Source organism: Pagrus major, chromosome 10 (genome assembly GCF_040436345.1).
Source record: "Pagrus major chromosome 10, Pma_NU_1.0".
NCBI lineage: Eukaryota > Metazoa > Chordata > Actinopteri > Spariformes > Sparidae > Pagrus > Pagrus major.
Window position 1 is genome coordinate 10,339,630 of NC_133224.1, and position 20,787 is coordinate 10,360,416.

The 20,787-nt window shown below is 41.4% G+C and overlaps 1 protein-coding gene across 1 annotated transcript in view; it reads right to left on the bottom strand.

The window, feature by feature from the left end:
- arap2 (ArfGAP with RhoGAP domain, ankyrin repeat and PH domain 2) overlaps positions 1 to 20,787 on the bottom strand; it is a 119,288-nt gene that overhangs the window by 43,554 nt on the left and 54,947 nt on the right. Inside the window, exons 14-15 of the mRNA XM_073475204.1 lie at positions 16,860 to 17,034; positions 6,584 to 6,709 (exon numbers count right to left, since the gene is read on the bottom strand). Coding sequence (XP_073331305.1) covers positions 6,584 to 6,709; positions 16,860 to 17,034 — 301 coding nt within the window. The remainder of the gene's footprint in view (positions 1 to 6,583; positions 6,710 to 16,859; positions 17,035 to 20,787) is intronic.

Below are 20,787 nucleotides of genomic sequence, written 5' to 3' on the forward strand. Positions count from 1 at the left end.
ATGAGCTGCTAGAAAGCTGTAATGTCATTGATTATCTAGACATTTTGCTTTATAATGGCTTCAGGATGCAGAGGGTTTAAGTAATGGACCAATATTGATACTGAAACACGTATTGTCGAGGGTAATGGTCCCCAACTTGGGGTTCTAATAATTGTTTTTATACATGTTACTATAAAAAATTTGTTTATTGTAGTCGAGTTAGAGGAAAGGCTGTACGGTCGATCGGTTGATTTGTCCACAACTCTGGTCCAGCCTGAAATATCTCAACATCTATTGGAGGGATGGCCATGAAATTTGGTAAAGACATCTATGGTGCCCAAAGGATGAATCCTAATGCCTTTGGTGATCCTCCTGACCTTTCCTGAAGCGCTCAACTTTTTTACCTTTCCAGTGTAATATCTCAACATCCATGAGATGGACTGACACAAATTCTGGTATAGCTATTCCTGCTCTCCAGAGGATGAGTCCTTGTGACTTTTCTGTGGTGCTCAACCGCTTTACCTATCCAGTGTAAGAGCTCAAGATCTATGAGATGGACTGACCCAGATTTTGATTCAGTCATTCGCGCTCTCGGGAGGATGAACGTTTCTGTGGCAGTCAACTTCTTTACATATCCGGTGAATTATCTCAACATCTACGAGATTCATTTTTTGGTCCAGCCATTCATGTCTCACGGAGGATGAATCCAAATGACTTTCATGATCCCCGGGGCTTTTCCTGCATCACCACCAGCAGGATGACCTTTGTGCTTTTGAGTCAAATGTCTTTAAAAATGTTGGATTTAGTACTAAACAATTAAGTGCAGCTATTAACTATCTTAAGTGACTGCCTGACTTTTAATGTAGCATAATCAGGTCACAATTTTAATTTGTCCAGTGCATTGGTTTTCTATCCAACACTATAGTTTTCTTTACAAAGGGTGGCTCTAGACTCATAATATTGTTTTCTCAGGTGACAAGGTCACAGCCCATTAACAGGTCCAACCAGACAAGTAGTTAAAAGGGGTCATGAGTCATAAAGGTCGGGAACTATGGTCCCAGACCAATAGTTCCTAAACCCAAGATGATTAAGACAATTAGAAGGCACCAATACTATATTTCTGCTACACATTATTATGTTTCTTTTCATGCCCATTTTTTTTATACATTACAAAATAATTTCACCTCTTTAGACCTCTGTAAATTCAGATAAAACTATGATTTTAAAAAGATTACTCTTTAACTGATCTTGTCACAAGCAGAAGACATCCAGTAACGAGGCGTGGCAGGAGACATTGCTTTGTTTTGAGGGTTCGTAAGCCAAAACGTTTGGGAACCTTTGGTCAAGGGCATGTAACATCCCAAAGGGTATAGAATTTGAAACATGTAAATGAGGAGACTCAAATGTCCTAATATGTCAGAAATATTAATAGATCTCATTTTGATGTCAGCACGTGGCATCTGGAACCTGTCTCCTTGAACAAAATCTTTTATCTACGCTGAAAAGGGCTAAAAAAAATGTTTTTAATTTCCTCTCAAGTACAAGGAGAAAGACATTAAAAATCCCTCTGCGAATCTGGGAAGCAAATTGCTACGGGATCTTGGGTCCAGACAGTGCGGACACATGAATGGGCTCAGTGTTCGACCAACCAGTTTCTGAAGAATTATCCTAATAATGGCCAGCAAACCCACAGGAACAGATAGCCGCATGAGGCCTTAACATGCTGGGGAAACAGAGGGTTTGGAAAGGATAGGGATTAAAGGGAGGCCAAAAGGTGTTGAGAGACTATAAATGTAATTTCAGCTACAGTTATCTCTTTAAGCTTTGAATTGTGAATGAATATAAGGGATTGGGTAGAAAGACAGAAGAGGCAGTGATGACAGGAATTAGACATCATGGAGGGCCGAAAGTAAAAGAATGAATCAAACCAGGAAGATAGTTGTTCTGATATAATCCAAGATGGAACACTTACCAGTGGTGTTGCTACCACTTCAGAACCATAATGACTGCGGTGTAAATGTGGAATGGGTTTTACTCACTATTATTCGTCTGTGTTGGAATTTGTGGCACAATTTACTTTCGAACACAGCAGTGAATGTCTTTGGATCCCTTCAAGATATTCCCCCAGGAAACGGGCTTTATCAAAACCCTGCACATCGCCGAATCGCAAGCATCCTTCTTCCTTCTTTGTTTGTAGTTCTGCATTTCCTTAGCGGGTGGGGATACCACTAGCTTCTGCACAAGCACCAGCGCAATGGGGGGAACAATAGTGCTTGATTTACAATCAAGCAGCTGCGTCCATTGCCAGCTGTTCCCCACACACAGCAATGGCTCTGCGGCCCAGCCGTTCTCCACGGGAGACCGCAACCAGCCGCCAGAGACAACGCAAGCGGAAGCCAACCATGGTACATGCCTCCACCAGCTAAATTGGGCCAATTACCTTGTGCGCCAAGAGCGTTCCCCGCACAGCATTTTCCAGACTATATGTGGAATCTCTCTCTCTCTCTATCTATCTCTCTCGCTTGTTTTTTCACCTCCTATCTCACTTACGCAATTTGTTTTCGCTAAATGCTCCAAGTAGGCAAGATGAGCAGGTTGATTAACCTAATGAAGTCATCGATGTGGCAATTAAACTGTCTTATTGTTCACTGATTCAATGGACCAACTTACAGAATAACGTATTTGCTCAAAAGTTTTGACTCTGATTGTGTCTCGGGCTTTATTTTTAGCTGCACTCCTCGAGCTCACACCCAATGTCGCCCTAAACTTTTTATCTACATTGCACAGACACCCATTTCAGTATGCATCGAAAAAAGCAGGCCGTGCCCCCTTCCACTAAATCACCCTCTTCCCTCCCTCACTCTCCCACCTCTCCCTCTTCCGCCAATCTTCTGCCTATCTCGCCATCAGACTAAAATATCTGTGATGAAGACATCTGCTGGACAGCTTGTCAGGGGGCTGGAAATGGAAATCGAGAAACTGAAGGGATCTGAACGATCTGTCTGTGCCAGAATTACAGCCCACTTCATTACAGGGAGGAATGGACAGATATGGCATAAGATAAAGAAAAAAAGAAACACTATCTGCCATGTATTTCTGGCCTAAGCAACAGCAGCACTCACTCATTTAAGCAAGCAGAGGCACAGTAATATGAGCAAAAATCTTCTAAAAAGCATATTGAATTAAGACAAATAGTTTAAATAGGCTTTATTCTCTTCTCATAAAATATAAAACAGAATAACATAAATGTGACAGCTTAGAATCATTTAACAACCTTTTGAAAAATGTTTTTTAACACAAACCATAAAGGGGATTTGGTTTATTATCAAAAACCTGACTCCAGCTTTGTAGATGCAAGTAATTGAATGTTCATATGGGCTCAGATTTGTGTCCTCAATAAAACTGTTAACATAATTCTACTCCCCCTTCCTCTCCTTCCACATCCCCTCCTCCTTCCTCTCTCTCTCTCTCTCCCTGCCATTTGTGAGTTACTGTCGCAGGCACGAAACCAGAGCGCAGCTGATGAGGAAAAGACAAAACTAATCAGAAATTAAGGCTGCCATTTCCCTGCTGCCACTCACCATTTCAGACAGTAACTGCCGACTGTCCCTTTCTCCCCCCGAAGACTGTCACGGGCGCACAGACAGACACGGATGCACACAAAGCATGTACACACTCTTTAATGTGAAAGTAGCATGAGTCACTCTTCAGTCCATTTAGGAGGAGGGGGGGAGTTCATTTACGCTGGAATCAACTGCGTAAACCTGATATGGAGCGGAGCCACAAACAGCTAATAAAGTGGTGCCACGCTGGACGATAAACCAGTTCAACCTTGATTTCGGCACAAATAAAACAACAAGGAACATTGTTTTTTTAATCCTAATCTATATTCCCCGCAGCATCTAGACTGACACGTTTGCTAAATGCTAAGCAGCACGGTATTTTATTTCATTATGGTAGACTGGCACAACGATCCCCCATGCCACCTCTGTCAAGGCCATTACCAAAATTGCTTGCCAAATTAATTTATGTCGTACTCGGAATTTAGTTCCCATCAGTGGAAGCATGAAAGACTATTGGAGTCTTCTTCAGACAAAAAAAAAAGGCAAAGAAGTTTAAGATGCTGTAGCAGAGTGCTTTTATTAGGCCCTGAGCACAACCTATGAATTATTAAGAACCTGGGTGTATCTATAGACCATCAAACCATTAGCCTGGGAGCGAAAGGCATCCTGGAGTACATTCAAAAATACCTCATCCCTCCATGCTCACAAAGTCCTGACAGCGCTTCCTCGTGATTGAAGAAGTTGGAACGCGTCGAGTTTTAAACCCAACAACCCTTGAATTTTTCAACAGCCGCAGCGGCAGTTAAAGCGCCATTAAAGCACAAAAGCCAAACTTGTATGGCCCTCCATAATAGATGAAATAACAAGGTATTTATCGGCCGAAATATTAAAGCACTTATCTGAGGGGAGACAACTCGGGCACAGAGCGGGGTCTGTGAGTGGGGCAGAAAGCACAGCAGTGACTAAAATGGACCTCCACAAAATGGACACCTGTTGCGTTATTACTTCATCTGAAGCAAGAGCTCGCTGTACAGTAGGTGGAACACAGACCACACATTGTCAGTCCAAAGGGTTCTGCAAGAACAGCCAATGGTCCTCTTTTCTACAACTACTACTGATATGAATGTGCAGTAAAAACTTAAATCTTAGTGTCAAAATGTAGAATAACTGGTCACAATTCACTCCAGTACTGTACTTAAGTACAATTTTCAGGTACTTTACTTGAGGATTTCCTGTTTCTGCTACTTTTTTCTTCCACCACACTACATGTATTACAGAACTTACTTGGTTGTTAGTTGGTTACCTTGCTTATTATTCAGTGTTGAAAGGCTGTAACTTGTGATGTGTAACCAATCAGATAGTTTGTAGGCAAGACATTGAGTGAGTAAATGGGGGATGGTTTACCTCATACTGACAATTATCACCCAAGCCTGCACTTCACTTCAGCTCTATGGAACATTTTTTAGCTTATTGTCTTGGTTTTACTGCCAGAAACTAGCTGGTGAACATAGCGCAGCATTTAGCAGCTAAAATATCAGATAGAAGTGGGAACCAACAGGACATTTGTTTGTTATTCTTTCCGTTTTGATAAAAAGTTCAGCAATCTTTCTCACTGTGTAGGATTTAGTGGCATATCATGGTGACGTTTCTTTTCTTTTACAGTTTTGGTAATCTTTCCTTACAGTAGAAATAACACTGCACTTACCAACTTAATAACTGAGAGGAATATGGTAACATTGTAAAAATAAGTCAGATTGGCAAGTAACCCAAACATTTCTTCAAAAGGTTCTGAAGAAACCCAACAGTAATTCAATTTATTGTAAGAGACAGCAGAGGTGGAGTGTTAAATTTGTTAGGGATTTATTGGCGGCATTTCAGTTACACTCTCCACATAAATTGTTTAATTTAATCTGGTTAATTTTATTTTAAAATCAGCCTTATTTAAAACCTGTCTGCACGTCTGACCACTCAAGTTTCTTGACCCGTTGGACCTCGATGTAGCGAGTCCACCGTGTTCCCAGATTTCAGCAATTACTTTGGTGAGTACAATCTTATCATAACCACCAGAAATGAATGCCAAAATCTATTAAATTAAGAGTTATCCTTTAACAAGTGAACTGGAAATGAATTCAATTTGAACAAATAATGAGAAGTTCAATAGACACTGGTAGGAATTCCCCCCAATCTCCACTAAGGGGCAATTTCCAGGGCCTCAGCCCTGTTCATTAGCCAGCATGTGCAACCACCAATGAGAGCAGAGCGTGTGTGGGGTGATGGAAATGGAGATGGATGTCTTGCCCACGACATGGTAGATTCAGCTCATTCAAGTGGCAGGTAGCTGCAAGCTGTCACCCCCCCACCAGGACACCTTCTTTCCTCCCATTTCTCCTCCATCCCCCACCCATTCTCCAACCCACTCCTCCACCTTCCCAATAACCTCCATCCCCGGGGGAAGCAACCAAAGCTGGCTCCCTCTCCTAATTACCCATGGGCCCAAGAAACGCTCCAGCTGTTTGGAGAAGTGGGACCATCCGCGGAGCAGGAGGTTCAGCAGCAGCTGAGTAGCTTGGGTGTGAAATGATTAAAAGTTTTAAACTGACTTGGAAGACAAAAGAAGGAGAATTCAGAAGTTTTAGAGATGGTTTCTCTCATGTAGATTTAGAAAGGGCTCGTACCAAAATTATTTCATTTCTTCTTATTTAAATTTTTTTGACCTTGCACTAATTTACCCCGTACTTCCGTGGAGCATTCACTGCTGGGTCGTCGAAGAACATACTTCTGTCTGACAAGTATCCCCAGAGGGCCGATGCAGAACGCATCTGAAACACAGACTCATTGATCGTTTTGACTGGACTGTTTGGTGTACGGATTAAACGATTGGCAGTTTGACAGCTGACAGCTGACAGACTGACACTGATTGATCGATCAGCGCTTAACTGGAGTAGACCTCTGACAAACACGCAGTTTAAATTGCTTACAAATGGATTGATGGATTGATTGGCCTTGCCGGGTGGTTTTGCAAAACGGCATTTTGCGCTCACCGTCTCTTCCACGGCGGTCCAGCGTCGTCTTAGATGGGCCGGAGGAGATGTAGAGGAAGCCATCCATGAAGAGGGAAGAGTCAGACAGGGAGGTGTTGTCCGTCCACTGCTCCAGTCTGGGGAAATCTACAAGGGGGGAGACACAGTTGATGAGCAAGGAAATGGCCTTTTCCCAATAAGTGTAATGTTGGCAGTGAACCAATCTGATTCTTCACTTGCACTTTTAAAATCATATCCATGGTTGACTGCCATTTAAATTGAGTCATTTTGATACAATTTCAGATGAACTGAAGCAATAAAATCTAAGTAAAGCATTACAAAATTGATTATCTGTAAAAATGTTTTGTAACAAAGCTGAAAACACATCTGTTTTCAACAACCTACGTAAAATTGATGTTTGTGAGGGCTGTCATTGGCCAGCAGACCACACTTTTAAGCATATATTATCTGTATATTATCTGTCCAGATGTGCAGCCTCCATGGCGTGTCAATCATCCCTTTTGAAGCCACACTAGTGTCGCAAAACAACAGGTTTGGATTTGTAATGTTGGAATGTTTTGGGATCAAGATAGCACTGATCCCACATGTGATTCTCTGTTTATATTCTACACTTATTCACATAAAATGCCTGAAACAAATGTCAAACAACATGGATTCATTCTTCCCCATTGTTAAAGTGCCTTTAAGCAAGACACTGCATCCCCACCAGCTTCATGACTGCTGTTCTTGAACCTGAGCTCTGACCTCCATGTGGGTAGTATTTCTCTGTGGGCATGCATGAAGCTGCACACTATTACCATCTATTCCCCCCACAAGCAGCATAAAATAAGATTATACAAACCACTGTTTATTTAGTCATGACTTTGTCACACGATTGTTCTCTTGCAAAGTCAATGATAAAGTGTCCTGAGAGCATTTCAAGGCACAAACCTCCATGTACCGTATCTGTTGAGAGTGAGTTTTGCGCTCCGTCCTCTCTTCATCTTTGTCCATTTAAATTAGAAAGCCATCCTCCCTCATTTTCCCCCTTTTCTTCTAAACTCCCTCTACTCGTGCTGTCTTGCTAGCTTTAAGAGCTCCCCACATTCAACCTTATCGTTCTCAAATTCAATTAGCTTCAATTCTGAGGTTCAATTTTCTGCCGGGGCCTTGGCAATATCTCACAGATTTTATCTTCACTACCTCCAGCTCTCTCATCAAGCAAGGTAAAATAACTTTAATTGAAACCACTTTTAATTGAAGCGACATTTCCACCCTTTACTGACACCACCGGCGTCTCATCTCAGGGCCACGGAGAAAAAAACAATCAGCTCATTAACGAGACAGCTTCTTCTGAATACGTCTGTGTTCTCAAACTTGTTCATTGTGTTCACATGCACAGTAGTCTTTGAGTTACAGTGACATACTATAAATACAGTAAAATATTACTCTTAAATGTTATATATTACATGTACACACCTAGATCAAAGCCTTGTGTTTCTAAATGATGACTCAAGGATGTCTCTATGAATCTAAATACCTGTGACTAAAGAACTAACAAATCTAGTAGGGGAGGGAAATATGACATACACTGTTATATTATGTTTTTACTATGGTATACGTCCTTTAATATCTCTTGGGAAGGTCATTGGGGGCCTAGTTTGCTCATCAGTGGACAAGACTGAGTGTTTTAAAATAATGTTTGCATTAATCATATCAGGTCACTTGATATTTCTAAAAATATCATTGACTGGATTATTTAAACAGGATATTTTTGTGCCTGTATTTATCCATTAACAGTTTCACAATGGTACGGAAGCCCTTAATGGTCAAACATATAATTTCCTCAGTTTTCCTGTGATAACCAGTTTTCTCAAGAACACGTCGTCATCATGGAAAAACAAATGTTGTTGTACCGACGTAACAGGAACATGTTTTTGTTTTCCCGAGATAACCAGATAGCTTATCATAAAATGAGTTTAAAGACACACTGTAATGAAAAAAAACAGCCATGATCACAGCTGTGATGCAGGATTGTACTATAGCGCAACACATCACAGCTCTACAGCTGCAAGCAAAAGTAAGCTTATCTGTATTTCACTACATTTCAAGCCTACAACAAATGTTTTGTAAAGGGAACATACACCTTTTAGTCTCACATGGACTGTACTTAATAAAACCAAGGTAGTTTGGCTTTAAAATATTCCCGCTGTGGGGAACTGGGAAAACTAGTTTCGAGTATTTTGCACCTTATTACTGGAACAAACTGCTACACAAATTGAAGTAAGAGAAACTCATTCTTCTAAGCTAATTACTGACATCCTTAGAGCTACTTGTGAATGTTTTAATTAGCATGTCTTCGTGTGTAGCGACTGCACTGTTGTTGTGATGTTGTACAGTTGATCTTGATCATTGAGATTTCTGATTAAATAAAGTGACAATGGATCTCCAACGCGGTGAATATAAATGAAGACTGTACACTGTAAATGAAAATCAAGCCAACAGAGGCACGATCAGCCTCGCTGGTAGCAAGGGGCAATCAAATCGACAGCGACATCATATCTGGCATGATACAGCCGTTTTTATACACTGTAGCCATTTCTAACAAGTGCAATATATTTTTGATGTGATGCCAAGGCTGCAGAGCCAATCAGGAGCAGCGTAACATAAAGCCATTTTAGTTAGCAACATCTGTAATCTGCCTTTTAATCTAATGCGGAGAATGTGTCTGCCAATAGCGGCGTCATAAATACATGGAATCTGACAGAATTTAATCAGCAAACTGCAGGGAAGTGAGTCCAACACACACACAGACACACACACACTCACACTCACACTCACACACACAATTTAAAGCACTCAGGTTGAGAGAATGTAAATAAGCCAGTGGCTTGATGCTGGATCAGTTGTAACAAGGCTCTCTCTATGAGCCTTCGAAACAGTCCCTGTGGGCCCCTAAAGCTGGACTCTGTTAAGATGGGACTGTGATGTCTGTGGGGGCGGCAGTTGAGAAGTCTGGCCTGTGCTGATTGGCTCAGTCCCCAGTGAAGGGAGGTGACATGACAGAGTGCTCAATTAGCCATCTGGTCGCCCACGGCACCGGTCACAAAGTGGTCCCCGACAAGCAGTGGACAGTGGGGTAATCAGAGGCAGTCGCGCACACACACACACAAGGACAGTGAAGTCACACGTAGTAAATGGCTAACATATGCAACGTGTACAAGCTAAAGATAAAAAAAAAAAATAGAAGACAGAAGAGCGGATTTCCAAGTGTAAGCACATGGCTCATCCGCATGATTATAGAAATTAAACGTATTATTTATTGAGCTATTTAGCCAGAGGATACACATAAACACACAAACACTTTTTTTTTGCCAAAAAGCACTTCTTTTCAAAATTAAAACCATCCACACAAAAAATCCCCCCCCAAAAAAACCTTTAAAAACTCTCAGCAGCCACTTGTGACCTGCTGACCCGTCTCACAGTCCAGTGTACAGTGTGTTTATTGGTTAAAAACATAAACAACGTCAACAAGTGCTGAAAAAAAATTGGCAGAGCCTTACGATGTTGCTTACAACAGGGTGGAATGGAGACCCGAGATGAAACAGGGCCTCTGATTTAGTGTTTGTGTATGTATGTGTGTGTGTGTGTGTGTGTGTGTGTCTTGGTGTGTCTTCTTTTTATTATCCACACAGCAAGCCTGCTGGATAAATTTTTAATGTGCCGCAAGATTCAGAGATTCGAGGCGTCAGGGATGCTCGGGTGGCAACAATAAAACTTCTCTGCCTCCAAATCCGCGGTGTGTCATTTTGAGAAGAAGCGGAATGATGTCAACAGTAAGAGGCATGGCTGTTTAGCTTGGTTTTACAAGACAATGGCCTCCCGGGTGGAGTGGAGAGCCGCCATAAAACACAATTTACATGTTTGCATTGCTCTGTTTACAGTTTCGGCATTAGCCAATGCTTTTATCCACAGATTTACAGTGAAAGAGCCGGCAGGGGTTCATTGTCTTACTGCAAGACACAAGTTGTTCAGGACAAAATCAAACATTTACAACCTGAAAGCCCTTATTTCTAGATTTTTTATGAGTTTAAGGTCTTATAAATAGTTCTAATGGCAAAAGTTTTGTTGGTAGAGAGGTATAACAATGCCAGGGAATAATAGCGCTACTTTCCTCCAGTGTCTGCATTAAGACCCATCTGGAATCCTACACATAGCTGGCTTTAAGCTGCAATATTGCAATATGACACTGCTTAATGTACAAGGTGTTGCTTCAGCCTATTCTACAGTCCCTTAGCTGCATTAAGCTTTTTAGCATCTTTTAGCTCATTGTTTTGGTTTTCAGGCCCACGACTTTACTGTTTTATTTCACTGCTCCCACCAGCCTTATTTCTAAGCATACCATAGAGCTGCTTTTAGCTTAAAATGTCTGATTAACTCACTGTATGCTACCTGTCCAGCGCCCAAAAGGTTTAGGGTTAGGCAGTGTAGTAGCTAGCGTATTTCTCGAGCAGGACCGTTCCCCAGGGACCTTTAAAAGAACGTGAAACTGTAGGGATCAGGGTCAAAATTAAGTTCTGGGGACATTATGTTACCCCTCAAAAAGTCCCTGCATGGGGGGTAGTACTTTTCAAAAGTACAAGAATTTTGGGGGTGGGGCTTGCAGCGCTGAGCATTTCTGCTTGGTTGAGTACTCGTGGCATTTTATTTCAGCCACCATTTTTAAAAATCTGCCGCACCCATTCAGTTTCTTTTGTTCATTGGGCTTTAAGTGGGGCTTTGAGTGGAGGTGTAAGCAGATAGAGATATCTGGCTCTCTATAATACAGATGCAATAATATGTCAGTGTTTTGTTAACATCAGTCGGTGTATAGATTGATTGGTTGATCATAATATCTTTGTTGATAGGTTTATTATTGTATCATGTGACCTATCCTACATATTATTACAAGCCACTGTTTGAGGACATCTTCCAGTAACATGTATTTAAAAGATACAACCAATACAAGTGTATCTCCTAGTGAATGTTTACCACATAAACAAATAAAGCCAAGACATTACTGTCTAAATATTAACTATAGAGCTACGACTCTGATGCAGTGGACCACAAATTAATTTCTTAAGACAAGCACTGATGGGAACCAGTGACCTAATACTTTTTGTCACTAATTAACATTTTCCAAAGAATCTCACTGTCAAAAGAGAAACTTGTAGGTGTGTATTTTGTACAGATGGATGTGTTATCTTCGTAGCGAGGCTAAGTGGCAGGTGGAGCTCAGTCGTTATTGTCACGAACCTGCGGCGCAACCAATTACCGGCTTGTTTTTCCATTCAGCCAAGGTCCAGTGGCACCAGCACAGAGAGTGACAAGTCCTGAAACTTCTTTTTTTTTGTGTTAATAAAGTGCTCGCTGGCCAAACTGGTCCTCTGTGTCATCCATTTAAGCCACAGATGTTACTGCAACACTGGCCACACCATCAGTGGTCTATACCTGCTAAATTAGCGAGCAAGATGTGGGAAATTATGAAACATTTGGGGATTTATAATGCTCATTTTGGTGTTAAGAGAATTTCCATTTACAGCTTCAGTCCATCAGCTGATCCTTTTATCGCGTATTACTTCCAATTTAGTGTCGAGGCTTTTGTGGAGACGCTGATTATTGCAGGGATTTCAAACCCACAACTGCCCACTTACAGTTCATGTTTCTTTAACCACTGAGGCTGTAAATTAGCATTCAACAGTGGTATCAACACAGATCAAAGTACAGCATCCACAGTGTTTGGTGTCTGACGGCATATTCATCACCACGTTCACACTGGCAAGTGACAGGCCAGACACTGGTGACAGCTTGGTTAGACATGACTTGTGCCAAAATAGATTATCTTGAAGAGTATTTGCATTTGGCAGTGTGTGTTCATTTTTTAAAATGAAGCTTAAACAGTACCAAAATATATTTTCTTTGACACTGTCTGTTTGCCACAACTTGAAAATGGAAAATCGTTGATCTCATGAGATTTAAAACGTATTTGGGTCTAGTAATGAAAGCGAAACTTGAGAGGAACCTGATACTATATACGCATTTTGATTTAATTTGTATTCATGCGGCCTATGCAGCCTCTTGGGTGGTACATATGGGAACACACTGGACATAACAAATGATAAAGTAACCTAAAAATGTACAAGAAACCACTGCAGTGGAAGGCTCTGACTACAAGGGATAGATCCATCATTGAAGCTGTCCTCGGGGGTCCCTGAAATGCGAAGAGACACTGCCTCAGAGAGCTGCCATTGGCTTTTTTTTTTTTAATGGAATCTGGGATGGGGATATGTAAATGAACATGCTCCTACGTTATCCCAGGGTGCTCTGGGGCGAGCAGGTGTGGGCGGGAGAGCGAGGTCCGTCGAGGCCCACATGCATGCACTCATATACGAAGAGAGAAGGAGCTAATGAAGTGGCAATGCTCTGCCATGAGTGGATGTCCCGACGCCGGAGCTACAAATGAGCCACCGTGGAGGGAAGGGACGGCGGAGGGGTTCTGGGAGAAGCAGGCTGACAGCTTTGTTTTGATACACTATATCCAGGGGAAATAGAGGGTTTTTCCTATTTTTATTTTTACAAACTGGGAGCGCGAGTCATCCTGCGAATAGACGCAGCGGCAATGTTTTCTTCACACTTAGAGACACTCCAATTTAGACTTTACTTGTTACGACTGAGGATTGTTCCGCGTGTCTGACAATTGTTTATTGCTGGCTTATCCCAGTCTCTCACCAGGGGGGATAATGAATTTGGTAAAGAACCATGTTTGTCTTCATTTCATTCAATATACTTCTGTTTTAAAGCACCATGTGGTGGCTGAATGAAGGCTTGAAGTGCATCCTTGTTGTGACGGTTTATAAAATCAAATATAGGGAGGAATGCTTTGCACATAATTCCATGACTAGACACCGCCGCAAACGAATGACAAACCTATAACTCTTCCTATATTACCTCGGATGTGTGCAGCCATTGTTAACTGTAATTCGAGGTTGATGTTTCTAAAACTCCAAAAAGGACTCTGAACTCTTGTTTTGTCCTCGATATTGGCTGCTATGTGGCCTCCTTTCATTCTTCCCTCTATCTTCCCTCTGACAACACCGCGCTACACAGCCGGGATGGTGTCATATGGGTATTGAATTGTTCCCAGACATAACGCTGCGCACAACAACTGAAAGAGTTCAATTTTTGTTTAATCAAAATTTTCACTAGTCTTTTTCTGCAGGCTCCGGGGGCCGCTCGCAACAAAGACAATGCAGACGGCACTTTTCCACAGCTTTGTGTGAAGTGACAATGTGTCCGGCGGTAGCAAAATGTCAAATAGGGAATTTGGACAGTGTGTTTTGTGCGGAGCCTTAATCTTTTTCAGCACACCATGATGGTTTATGTCTTCAGTGTGGTTTCACAAAATATATTTATAGATACATTTATTTATGTTGCTTTACGACCAGCTTTTTCCCTGCTAGAAAGGTTACAGGGGATCTGAGGAGCAGCACAGCCTCATCTTTGCCCTGTATTTTTCATTTCTTGACTATATATGAACACACAAATATGGACACAAACTGAAATTTTCAGGCATTAGGCTTGAGAATGAGCGTTGTAGGACTTTGATACATCACTAAACCGTATCATATATAACTTTGCAACATCCTACATAACGTTAAATTACATAATTGCTATAATATCCACACATGGCAATTAAAATATGGTTAGGGAAATCAGTAATTATATTTCAGTTACTCGATTAAGTAACGCTGCATTAATGTGTTGCCAGAGCGCTGTTTGTTTTTCATCGTTGGCAGGCTGCCTTACACTGACATATAACTGCGAGTACAAATGATGAGTAAGGTAACCGATAACATTTGATACCAAGTAGTAAATAAAGTAATATTATGACTTTTTAATGGAGTAATAAGGAAAAGGAAACATATTACACTTCCTGATTAACTTGCCCAACACTGATTCATGTACAACAGATTTGTCAAATATTAAAGTACTTGGACACAATCCTTAGTGTGGCATGTGATCCTGGGTTGACATCTTGTTTCATATTTAGGAGTACCTCCCTTGAGGCCACTCTGCCACACAGTCCCAACTTGTAAAGAGCTGCACTGACTCTTGTCCCTGAGGCAAGATCTCCTCTGCAGCCAAGAACACTATAAATATGTCAGAGTGGCATTTGGGCTCTTGGTCACCTCAATGACCTAGGTCCCTCTTGCCTGCAGTAGTTGCTCTGTTTTAGTTGGACATCCACCTCTACAGGAAGAGTCTGGTTAGCTCCATATTTGTCTGTTCGTTAATGATGAAGCCATACAACTTCCAGACACATAATGAGCATATAGAGAGTGCCTGTATGCTACACATTTCAGATGGACAATAGCACACACTTGAATGTGTGCGTGTCTGTTTGTCTGTCTGGATGTGTGTCTTCTAGCACACCTCCAAGTAATGGGCCATCACCATGGTGACCAGGTGACCCATGCTTGCAATTAGGAGTCCCTAACAGGCTCGGTGGCGGCGAGTGTGCACAGATGCAGCGCATACATTATGTAAAAACAGTTCCCGAGAAAGTCTCCCCACGGCCCCGGCCAACGGCCCCTCTCGCTCCTTTAATCTAATACATTCTTATCATCAGCCCTGTGTGGAAGCGCACAAACAAAACACACCCGTCATGAGGAAGCCACAGAACACAGCACATCTGTGCCGGGGCCTGCGACACCAGGAACATGAGGTGGGTAAAACAAAGCAAAAATAGGTGAGAGTCGACAAAGACACAAAGAAAAAGCAAAAGAGAGAGAGTGACAGATTCTTTTACTTAAAACGCTGACTTCAAATTTGTGGGTTTTTGCCTTCATTTTCTATTCATGGCAGTGGAGAAAAAAACTCCCACCGTGCTATTATAAACATGGCGGCACAGCGGTGAATATGACTTTTAAACATGATTGGCTTGTTAAAAGTGTAAAGATATTGGGCTGAATGCAGGCGGGTGGCGCCGACGGTCGTAAAAGTCCAACTCGCACACCTAGTTTAAAGGCCTTTTCACAGATTTATGTGAGTGAGTCAGCTCTTTTTTAAGTCTGACTGGGAATATAGGAGTTATTCTGTTTCAAAGCTACGGTCTGTGGCACCTCACCTGGGTTGAGCTCTGGCCATAGAAAGTTTGGTGTAGTTTAGCTGGAACTCTTTTCCTCTTCATTATTGAATAAAAGAGTATGAACAGTAATTGTGGGGTCTGTTTTTAATAACTTAACACAAGAACCACACTGTGAGAGGTTAATTAAACAGACAGTTTGTCTGCTCTCACCACTAACATTAGCATTCCAAAGACAAGAAGCATTATAATAATAATAATAATAATTAATTTTATGCTAGCTAACAAGCCTACATTAACTGTGAAGGAACGAAATGCCACTCTATCACAGTTTAAGGTAACATTAGCAGCTCTGTCCCGCTCCTTATTTGGTTTGAAGAAATTTATACTACATTTTAAAGGCCAAACTCATTGATAGATTTACGTTTGCCAAACTTATCGGTTATTCCTCACCTGTAATCAGTGTTTCACAAAAAGAAAGGGCATTCCATGTTCAGCTTTAGTAAGGAGTAATAGGCTTTAACTTGGTTTTAACTTGTTGTTGTCAGTTGTATGCTGCTACTGGATGTCTAATGTTCCCTCGGGATGAATAAAGTATCAATCTATCTATCTAGCTATCTATCTGTAGTATCAGTATTATGTTAACAAGAAAGACTATTTTAACTGCATAATAATATACTTACAATACTGTACCATGACATGGCTAACTAGCATGAGCCAGCTAGAAACAGTAAAACAACTCACAGAGTTAGCACACATTATCCAGCTAGCTACAGCTGATGAAAATTTGCTAGCCCATCAGCACAAAAATAAAAGTCTGCTTATTTCCATTGGTATGAAATTAGAGACTAACGGCAGTAAAGCTAACTAGCACTAACCTGAAATACAAGAATGTCTTCTACATGAAGCATCAAGAGGTGAGGATGCTAATGTTTACCTGTTAGCTTTAGCCTCAGTCTTTTAATATCATTCATATAAACATCAAGCGCAAACCTAAAGCTGTTTTGCAAAATAGTTATTTTAATGTGAATTCACTGGAATCATCACATACATTAGCTGGCTAGCTTTGAAAAAAACAGGTAGCATGAGCTGGAAAAGAAATGGTAAACCTGTCACTGTGCCGTGCAGGAAGAGAAACCTCGGTAGCTTAGGGGGGGCCTCGTAGTTGCTTACCAGAGAGTTTGTTCTGGTGCAGGAACTCCATCTGTAGCCTCTGACCAGCACGCTGGGCCAAGAGATAGGGGGTGGAGATGGTCGGGTCCCCGGTGGCGCACATAACATCTGCCCCACTGAACACCAGCGCCATGGTCTGCAGCACATCAGGCAACACCACAGCTGCACACAGCGCCTGTACACACATAAGACAGGATCAAAGAGCACATGAAGAGTTTCTCTTTGCCTTCGCTTGGTCTACTACGGGTCCCATGAGGTCTCAGCACCATCTCTAAAATTCGTCAATAATGTATGTGTGGGACAATACTGTGTTTGTAATTTCAACATATTTCTAAGCTTTTTTTTTTTTTAGCAGTTGCAAGAGTACACCTGTCATTTAACATTTCCTGCTGTGATAGAGTAATAAAAGACTGAACGAGTGCATTCGCAGCTCGTTGCGTTTCTAAGTAGCCTTCTATAGCTGGATTAAAACCTTTAAAAATTTCACATCCCAGACAATGAACCTGTGAAAATCCCTGCAAAAGCAAGTACGGTCTCACTTCCTCAGAAAGCAGAAGCAGAAGCTTGTGTGGCTCTGTGTGTCTGCGTGCACATGGCAGGTTGATAAAGGACAAAGAGTCTATAAAGCGGCGTCAGAAAACCATATAAAGTTTAGAATTGAGTTTCGCCCGCTGATCTCAAAAGAGAAGTTAAAATAAGATCAAACTTTAATACTCCCTGTGGGAATCATTAAATCTATAATGCCTGTGAAAAAAAGGAATATAGCAAATAAGAACAGGACAAATGGGCCATATTAAATATAATGAAACTAACAATTTCGAGGAAGAGAAATGTGGGAACAAAGGCATGAATAACAATGAACTGAGCAAATAACAACAGCAGAGCAAACTGAGGCAGAGGGAAATACATGGAGGGAATGCACCGTTTGAAAACACACCCAGTACGCAAGATACACACAATAGGAAACTGACAAAGATGACAGGCGATACAAAGTAAAACTCTGATATGACAATTTAAATAAATGAAGGGTGTAAATTAGCCTGAACTGTAGACAATTCAAAAAGGTTAAGAATGCTATGCATTGTAAATGTAACATATATAAGAACACATACTGGTTTGTGTACTTGATGCATGCAGGTACAATAGTTAACACAAGAAATACTAATTAACACAAGAAGGCGATATCCAATATCAGATGACGCAGGTGGATAAACATTGCATCAGTGTTAACATTTTGGGGCGTCAACAAGCTATTTCTTTGGCATCAGTCTGAAACAAATTATATGGTGGGGACTCTCTAATTGATTCTGGTTCTGAATTCCATTGATTCTCTGAAAATAAAAAGACGGCCCGGCTGAAAGCAATTTTTCTGAGTGGGATTGATCAGTGGTCCTCAGCAACGCTCGCTAAAGGACGGCATCCAATGAAAAACATCAATATAAACTTAGACTTTTAAAATCTTATTTTCAACTTTAGGAGCAGTTTCATAGAATTAGGCAACTTCTGAGAGACTGTGCATCTGTCTCTGAATGCACAAGAAAGGCAAGACATCCCGACTTTAAGCCTAAAACGAGTCAAGCTAAAAAAAAAAAACAAATTCAACAATTTCCATAATGCAACTTAAAGGGTAACTCCAACAATTTTTACACATTTATGTGTTTTTACAGGTCTTCCCGAGTACCAAAGCCTTTTGTGTCTCGAGAGGAAGCTGAATATAATCTTATAAATTGCCTCCACTGACGGTCGCAGTAGCTGAGTTGCATTGTGGGTAATGAAGGCAGCAGGTTTTATAAAAGGAAGAAGAATGTGTGGAATAAAAAAGGTGATATCTCAGCGTTATAGGAGTGCAATGCTATACCGGTGGACTTCTTCTCAAAACCTGGAGCCTGGCGTTACCCACAATGCAAAGCTTAGCCACTGAGTGACATCACTGGAGGCAATTTATGAGATTCATGCAGCTTCCTCTGGAGCCGCAAAAAGCTTTATACTACTCTTTTCAAATATGCAGTAGTCCTCCCCAAGACCTGTGAACACAATGTAATGCGGAAATTGGTGGAGTTATCCTTTAAAGGAACTTTTTAGAAGTTTGGCACTCAATCCTAAGACAAACTTTTGCTCCTATAAATACATGATGTTTAATTCCTACTTAAGTAGGAGCAGAAAACCATACATACTGTACAGTATATATGTAGTTTCAAGCCTTGCAGACATGCTTTGCTAAAACTATTCAGCTGTTTGGTGCTGTCTGCCAGCTAAGAGAAGGAACATAAAAGACTCAGAAGAATACAGTCTGACTGAGGAAAATATTTTCTCTCTCTGGCTGTCTCTTCCCATCAGTCCAGTCAATTGATGTGACATTGTGCACGATGACCCGCAACAAAGTGGATCAACAGAGGAGTCGAGTGGCAAATAGCGGAATTTCAACGAGCAACCTCTCCTTTCATCGGACTTGGACCTAGTCAGTAAGCCGCATCGATCTGCCACGAACAAGCAAGATCCGTCTGAAAGAGAGGCACAGTGAGGCTGCGCATATACACACAGGCAAAGTACACACACAAACAAAGTACCTGTCAATATAACCTGCCCACCCACACAAAGGACCTGCACTGAGATAAAGATATTTAACTATGTGTGTGTGTGTGTGTGTGTCCCAGGCACACATTCATGTATTTCTATCTGCGTGCACGGTTTCTGCAAGAAAAAAATATCTATAACTTCAACAGAAAACATAAAGAATAAATATGTTTCTTACTATTATTTTACTCACTGTCTTTGTCTCTCACATGCTCACACACAAGACGGGGTCAGATTAAGGCAAAATAGTCCCATGCAACCTGGCCTTATTCTGTATCGTCTCTGGAAATGACCTTCCGTGTCATAGCAATTACCGCGGCCACTAGAGGGTTTATGTGTGTGTGAGAGTGTGTGCGTAATGATATAAGAAGGTCCTTTGACACCCCCCCTCCTCTAGGTCATGTGGCCTGCGGAGACTCTGTGGAGGTCACTGGGATATGAGCTTCTAATGGGGAACATGGGACTAAGAAAGGGAGTGAGCGGGATAGAGATAGAGATAGAGAGAGGCGTGAAAGGGAGAAACCGGACGCAGAACGAAAACATCCTCGCAGAATAAGCACGGCGCAGATGAGATTATTTAAGAGAAATATTGATGGCGTCAGGTATAAATCACTTCACTACCTTTATATTCTCATTCCATTACTCGAATTGACACTTTAAACGGTAATTTACTGCATGTGTTGAGTGAGTTTCATGACCGCTGGGCCCATAAAACTTGTTAAAAGGCCATTGCGTGATTTCAAAATTGCATGAATGTCAATGAGGAAAATTTGCCAGTATTATTGTCTTTGTTCCAGAGAAGACTCCCAAAGGAATGGGTTTTATATAGCTTTTATTTTTCCGTATTCATACTTGTGTTACAGTAAGTAAGTGTGACACAGAACTGGAACAACGTGTCCAATGAGATTAGACTCAGTGTCCTTGTTTATGTTAAAAATACTTTTTTTATGCGGTTTTTTATAGGTTGCTTGTGATTTATTACTTTATGTTAAGATAAGTGGAACTGTTTTAAAGACTTTTCTTTTAATATCTAAACACACACACACATATGTTGAGTCACGGTGTGTATAAATGCTCTATGACACATTGATCCCTATCAAATCTGTTGAGCCCCTTTATAAAGGCAGGCTAGACAGAGGAAAAAGCAAACACAACCACCCACCTCTGCCTTTCTCCTTCTTTCTCACTCTCTTTCTCACGCACACACACACACACACGCACACGCGCACACATACACACACACACACACACACACACACACACACACACACACACACACACACACACCTCCACTGGCCAAACCCTTTTAGGCAGCCACACTCTCTATATCTGTCACACCACCCTGCAAAAAAAA